Genomic DNA, 7,848 nt, shown 5'->3' on the forward strand with positions numbered 1-7,848 from the left:
ATCGGGCCATTTATACAAGCTTCAACACGATTACAATTTTTATTCTATACTAAGCTCTGTGTATTTTATCTGACCACTGAGCACAATAGCTAAATTTTAAAAATATACAATACATACACTGTATTGGTAAACTACATTAACTACTCATTTGGTGGAGTTAAACCACTACCAAAGCTGACTGTATTCCTTTTTACAGGAAGAAACATTTCCCTTTGGTTCAAGTGTACTCATCTACATTCTTTAAAGTATATTGAATATGGTCCTAGTATGGATAGACTTAAAGGTTAGGACACTCTTTAGTACTCACACAATTCTGCTACAAAGAAAGAAGTCAACAGACATCCTTAAAGTTGTGATTTCTTCACCATACTTTGCAGTATATCACAAATAGACATTTCAGAAGTGTAGGGCAGGGGTCAGCAACCACTGACCACCACTTCCAACTCAGGCTGTGTCACAGGCCACAAATCTCTGCCCTCTACACAGCCCAAACTGCTTAAGTTTACCCTCACTGCCAGTCCCTGGACCCAGTGGCAATGGAGAGAAGCAAATTCTGCACTGGGGGTAAGCCCCAGTGTAAAAGCAGCAAGGAGGGGGGAACTGTGAAGAGGAAGGGCAGCATGGCACAGCTGCATGCCTTCAGTCCCCGATGCCACCTTGGAGCAGGCTGGACCTTTTTAGGCCAGATCCAACCACAGGCCACAGGTTGCCAAACCCTGGCACAGAGGATCTGCACAGCTGTCTCTCCAGACTGGCCAACTTAGTGTTCAGCTATATCAGTGAGCATCAATAATTGTCAGTACTTACTCACTAATCTTTTGAAGCACTTCACAAGGTGACTGCCAAGTGACTCGCTCCAAGTTTAGGAAACCTGTAGAGAACCATTCTGAAAGCATGCTCTTCAGTACCCCATTCATTTCCTGCAATTAAGAGAAGAAAAACCAATTACTTTAAATAAACTGGATGTATCATAAAGATTGGGGTTTAAGCTACCTTGATTCTTTTGCAGATAGTATTTAAAAATCAATCAAAAAGCCACACACCCTTCCCTCATCCACAAATCCAAACCAAAACTACTGTCATATTGAAAACGTAAGAACATTGCTGGATCTGTCTGAGGAACAGATTGCAAAATTCATAGATTTCATAGACATTAGGGCTGGAAGGGACCTTGCAAGGTCATTGGGTCCAGCCCACTGCCCCAGGGTTAGGACATCAGCTAGGGTCAAAGGATCCCAGCAAGATATAGGCATCCAAATGTTTCTTAAGAGTCCAGAGTAGGTGCTTGCAACACCTCTGGGGGGAGTCTATTCCAGGCCTTGGGGGCTCAGACAGGAAGGAAGTCTCCTCATGTCCAGCCTAAAACGGTCTTGGAGGAATTTGTGGCCACTGGACCTTGTCACCCCTTGGGATGCTCTAGTGAACAGTTGTTCCCCCAGATCCTGATACACACCCTTTATGTATTATAAGCTGCTGCCAAGTCACCCCTGTGCCTTTGCTTCTCCAGGCTGAAGAGTCCCATGGCTCTCAGCCTCTCTTCATAGGCCTGTTCTCCTGTTCTCTGATCATGCACGTGGCTCCCCTCCGGACTTTTATGGTAAAAACTGCACAAGCTCAAAGTAATAGAAAAACTTCTCACACTATATCTCAAAGAAGGATGTTAAAGATCCATCCCACAGAGCCCCTCATCCAGCCCCAGTGCTGCCCCTGGGTCAAGAGTTGACTCATGTACAGTGTGCTGCACCAGCCCCGCGCACTGGACCTAGGATATATGCTGCACACGGCACCCACCCCAGCCGGTCCGGGACATGCACTACACATGGCACCTGCCCAAGACACATGCTGTCTGTGGCACCCGCTACAGGACTCAAGCTGCACACAGCACTCCTCCTGGCTGCTCCAGGGTGGAACTACGTGCAGTGCGTGTCCCAGACCGGCTGGAATGGACACCGTACACAGGCTGTGTCCTGGACCAGCCATGCACGAGAGCCATGTACAACGCAGTCCCAGGCTGTCTGGTCCAGAGCAAGAGCTACATGTGCTGGACCTAGCATGGAAGAGAAAGCAGTGGGGTGTGGGCTTGATCTAGCCACCCACCATTCATCTGGCCCATGGGGCAAGAAAATTTTGATATCCTTGGTCTAAAATGATAAAAGTGTCAACAAGAAACTGCACACTCTTTATGGTAAAAGATATGTTAATGAAACAAAACCACCGAAAGAGTTCAGCGGAAAAAGGACAGACCGGAACAGCATTTGAATGATCTCTTAATGCTGAAAAACTGAATCTCAAATCATGCATTTCCTTGGATGCATGCATCCACTTGGATGCCAAGATTTTCTGATTGAAATAAGGGCCTGATAATAGTCCCACATAACGTTCTGGACCTAGATCTCTGCTTAACGCCGAGCAATTCACCAAGGAAAATACAGTACACCCTGTGTTTAGCATTCAGCTTGGTTGTCAGTAATAGTTCTTAACAGTACACACAAAGTGAACTTAAAAACGTATCCTGAAGGCTTATCACTTATGTGTAGACCACAGCACATGAAACAGAATGTTAAGGCTGCTCTAGCTCAAAGTGCCCCTAGCAAGCTTTCCTACAACACATCATCTTCCGTCACTCTGGCAAAGTGCAGGACATCAAACAAAAGATGTAAACCCTGGAATAGGCTGTGCTCTCGCACACAGCTTACATAAAATTTAAGAGAAATCATCTGCCTAAATCTGAAACTTTAAGTGAAAAGGCAGCATAAAAGCATGAAATTTAGAAAAGGGGTTCAAAGCTTTGTGGCAGTATGTCGCAAATATAAATATAACTGTTGTCTGTAATACCCTATTTTCTTGCACACAAATACACACTTTTTACCCAAAAGTCAGATGTGCATATTAAGCAGAGAAGCTGTTTTCTTCACTAGCCTGGAGACTGGGCACGACATGCAGCTGCCAAGATGACAACCCCTACTTGTCTCAGACTCAGCAAGCTGAAGGGACAGAGTCCCATATTAACCCTCTCACAGCCGCAGCTATTGACTAACCACTATGGTTTGCGCCGGAAGCAGCATGTAAGCTGCTGGCAGGATCCTGATGAGGCCTGTGATGCAGAAGCAACACTTCACAGGCACTTTACATAAAGAAGTACTTGCAGTAGTTGCAAAGGTCTGGGGCCTATCTTTGACAGAGTATGTCTCCTGGGAACAGTCTCCAGGAAGTGTGGTATCCCAAAAACCAGTCTGGGGAAGGCAATAGGGTCTTTCTGTCACACACTCCTGGGATGCCATGCTTTCTAGACACTCCCGTTTCCAAGAGGACTAACTAACTATCTCGCACAGTCTGAAAAAATCTTCTTGCTCCCCTGCTTTCTGCCTTCCAAAAATCAAGGTGAATGGTTTATTTGAGGGCATGTCGTATGTGATAAAACACGGGGATTTCAGGGAGATGCACTGCAGTACAGTAATAGCGCTTAAGTGTTGTCAGCTGTTTTATTGAAGATTTACAAATCTAGAATTATTTCTACACCAAAGTAATTATTTTCAACCCTAAACAAAGTACAGATCTTCTAAGCAGGGGTCCTGGTTTTCGCCGATTCAAAAAAACCCACCCAATTTTGAGTTAAAAGAGTGGCCCCAAATCCTCCACATTTTTCTGTGATTTAAAGAAAACACCACTAATAAATAATTTATAGATACACACACATATACATCTATCTATATCTATTAAAAAAACCAATTAATACAGTGTGTATCGTTATCAAATATCATATGGTTTCATTTTAATTGTGGGGTTATTTTTGTTTTTAAACCGGAAAGTGAGGATTTTTTTAAAACTCAGAAAAAACCAGAACCCCTGCTTCTAAACAATGTGTTTCTGTGAGATGCTGTTGGCAATTCCTTTTTATGCTAGTCTATATTATACCAAAAATTCAAATTCCTTATTTGAAAAAGGAAAAAAAAGTTCAACAAATTACTGACCACCTGGCCATGGTTTTAGGCTTATGTGACACTGCCATTCCTAGAGCATTCTCCAATTAATAAGCAGTAGCTTGGTTCATCAACTTCATGTTGAATAGTCTGTACATTTACCTAATATACAAACACAGATAATTCCCCATTGTGTCCTCATTCACTATATTTTTAGAACAATTAAAAAAACCTTTTCCAAAGCATTGATATGGTCCAAGGACCATCCTAACAAAGTTTAAGAATTTTCTACAGTGCCCTAACGAAGTTAAGAGTGAAAGTGTTTTTAAGAGGCACACATCAAAGGAAAATTCCATGGCCAAGGTAATTGCTACAAGTAATCCAAAAATGAAAATTGTTCTTATCACTTGAAGCATGTTTTACCCTTTAAAAACACCATGCTAAAATAACTCTAGAATTTGCAATTCCAGATTGCCTGTAGCCAATTAAAATCAGATTATTTCAATCTATACTAATCTACCTCAATTTTTAATTAAATTAGTTCTTCCTGAAAAACTCCTACAGCCAAGTTGGCGATAATGACATGATAATGGAGTTTGCAAGGTAAATCCATCCCCAAATGTTGGCTTTTCTCCAAACCCAGGTACAGACTTAAATCAAGTTTGCCACATTCCCTTTATATGTAAAAGTTTAATAGATATGAGTCTCCACTTACCACCTCCTCCCTTCCTCCTAACCACAACTTTTGATGTTCGCTAATTTGCATTACCCAGATACATCAACTCTTCAAGTTGATAGGTTTCAGGTAAAATATAACTAAGCAAAAATAAAGATCAGTTTTAGTCATTGAACAAATCTTCCCCTTCCTCTCAAAAGCAAGTATCCCACTTCATTTTCCACCTACTGCTTCAGTGAGACCCTAGCTCAAATGAAGTCTTAGTTTGAAAGGCACATATTTACTGATACTACCTAATCCTTGCCAGGAGTATGAAAAGGCCACACATCATTTTCCCACATAGCAGGGGAAAAATTATGTGAAAAACTCCACGTAGAAGGGGGGGGAAAAAAAAGAATCGGATAATTTTGCCAGAAGTCAACCTTTCTGTTTTGCATAGGTCAGTTCCAGCTCTGCTAGCCTTCCCTGTCAGTCGAAATTTTCTATTTCAGATTTAACAGCATTAGTCAGATGTGTTAACCTTCTGGCACTATAACAGACCTGGTAGTTTCCCGTTGATTATGCTTCCATCCATACAAATCTTTATCTTATATCTGCACACTAATTAGCAGGGCTGTACAAAACATTTTTCTCTAAAGGCAAACAAAGGACTGAGAAATAAACACAGAAGAGAAATTAAGTGAAGTTTATCTCAAACAGCACTCTAGTTAATGCAATCCCCACCAGTTGTAGCAAGTCCTTGCCACCTCCAGACCCGCCATGGCTACAGCCTCCACAGCCGCTGCCCCAGGTGCCCTGTGCCAGATCTAGTCTGGGGTCCCAGGTAGGTTTGCCTCCCCTTGTTTGCACAACACATGAAGTTGTATTTATCATCAGGTTAGATACTGCATTTCTGAATTTGGGTACTCACTGAGTTTCCACATTATTTAACCTTCACTTTAATAGAAGGAAGTTGCTGTTTGCCTTTGACAGGCCTTTTTAAGTGATCAAATTTCACTCCAATATTTATTTCTGCAAGGAAAAGTGCTGGAAACTCATTAGGAAAAAACTGTAAGCCTACAACAGGTATCTTCCACCTGACTGTAAGTTAAAGCAATGCTGCATACTAGATCACTATTTAATATCTTACTTTTTTAAATTATCCATATATCGGTCTCTAAAAAATGAGTCTACATTTTTTAATCATATACATCTCCATAGTTTTGCTATAAAACAAAAAAGATCAGATTTGATCTTTGGGCCAGCCCTTTATTTGGGGGCCTGGGATCAGGTATCCTTGCTGGAATTAATTTTTGTACGCTAAATAAACTTCTACCTCTGCTTTCCTGGTGACTTGCTAGTTTTGCAGGTAGGTAAGTTTACAGGCAATACAGTATGAAATGGCAGTAGTTAAAGTTCTGTATAAGGCAATCGAGCCATCAGTTTGGGATAACTGTGCCAGAAGGGAGGGTACAGTAGTACCTGAAAGTTTGGTATACACACACAGATAAGCTGCATTCATCAGCTTTACAGTAAAAAATGGAGGACTTTTCTGAAGCAATTACTGCTAGCAATGGAGTCTGTGCAAAATTCAGATTCCATTGGTGAGAAGAACAGATGCATTTTTTCTTACCAGCTAAGCTCTCCCACTACCTAGTTAACCACAATCTACAAATTTTTTTCCTTAATTTCTTGCATGCTTTTGTTGCTCTATATTTAGACCATAAGTACCATTTACAGTCCAACAGGAATTCACTGAAACCAAGGTATTTTCAAGTGACCCTGGTCATCTCTTCCACTTGCATCCAGACTATTCTGGTAATCTGGTCCATAAAATGTTTGGTTTTGTCTGATGTGTGATAGATATTGTTCATTAAACTTCCCTGACTCCACTTTTGTAAGTGTTAATTTGCATCTGTAAAACTATTCTTTTATTTATTCTCTCCCTGAAGTATTTCACACTATGGAATTGGGAAATACACTAACAGAAAAATCTCTTTGCATGCTGGAGAATTAAGAATAAGGAACACTCCAGAGATTTTAAACAAAAGCAAGATCCCAGCAGAAGATAGTAATGTATTCTGAAAGTCTCTTTTGGAACCAAGGGTATCTATCTTTTTTCTACAATTCCCCAGCCCTGCAAATACACACATAAAAAGAAGTTCCCAGATTCATGTCTGTACTGTTTGGTTGTATACATTCTGAAAATGAAAAAAAAAAAAACCCCAAAAACAACAAACCAACTACAAGTGGGTGTCTGCATAAACTATGCTCTTCTGTTATCTCCATGGCCTACTTTTATAGTTACTACACTGGCATCTGAATTTTTCTACTGACAACACTTTAATGGAAAGAAACTTCAGGCAAACCAATTGAAGAAAAAGTCCCAGATGGTTTTAAAAAAGAATTTCTTCCTGCTCCCAATGCCAGAAAACATTTTTGTGTCCTCAAGGAGGCGGGGGGGTGGGGGAACCACACGTACAACAGCTCCTGCCAATTTAATCATCTACTGAACTTCTACTAGTAGATATACCTGAATAGAAACACTGCATCTTGGTCAGAAGTATTTTTCACCTTGTACAAATTCACAGGAAGACTTAGCATCTAGTTAGAGGAATCTACTCATTTTCCTTAGCCCAGGGGCAGCCAACCTGCAGCATGTGTGCACCTCAGGTGGCATGGGCAGCCTTTGTGTGGCATGCACCAGTTTGGGGAGCACAGTAAAGGAGGCAGAAAGCAGAACAGCAGATCAGGCGTGTAGCACAGGGCAGGGAGCAGAAAGCAGATGGGGAAAAGAATTAAAATGGCACTCAGGAAGATATTGGGCTTATTTGTGGCACACCTGCCAAAGAGGTTGGCCCCCACTGCCCTGGCTTTCAGTCTTGATGCTGCTGTCTAAGCTGACCATACTATCCTCAGATACAAATTCATACTTACTTGCAAGATGTTCACACAGGGTATATCTACACAAGACACTTACTGTGCATTAGTCTAATAACACCATACAGTAAAGCGTCACAGCACAAACTGTGCTAATAACCTACTGCACAGTGTTATTTACTGCATATTAGCTTAGCATCACTAAATAATCATGTGACAGTGCTAATGCACAGTAACTCTAGGTACTGTGCATTTAGTTCATTATTAAGCAAGTACTAAACTAAATGTGCAGTATCTAAGGTTACAAGGGTGGGCAGACAAGAATAGGATGGGTTTCAACACAGACAAGTGCAAGGTGATGCACCTGGGGAGGAACAACCGGCACCATACCTA

At 41.4% G+C, this 7,848-nt stretch overlaps 1 protein-coding gene across 1 annotated transcript in view; it reads right to left on the bottom strand.

Moving 5' to 3' along the window:
- Positions 1-7,848, bottom strand: part of MLYCD (malonyl-CoA decarboxylase) — a gene marked incomplete at its 5' end in the record, with an annotated part of 40,747 nt that overhangs the window by 25,382 nt on the left and 7,517 nt on the right. Inside the window, one exon of the mRNA XM_019535446.1 lies at positions 808-920. Coding sequence (XP_019390991.1) covers positions 808-920 — 113 coding nt within the window. The remainder of the gene's footprint in view (positions 1-807; positions 921-7,848) is intronic.

Source organism: Crocodylus porosus, unplaced genomic scaffold (genome assembly GCF_001723895.1).
Source record: "Crocodylus porosus isolate Cpor-Errol unplaced genomic scaffold, CroPor_comp1, whole genome shotgun sequence".
Classification (NCBI taxonomy): domain Eukaryota; kingdom Metazoa; phylum Chordata; order Crocodylia; family Crocodylidae; genus Crocodylus; species Crocodylus porosus.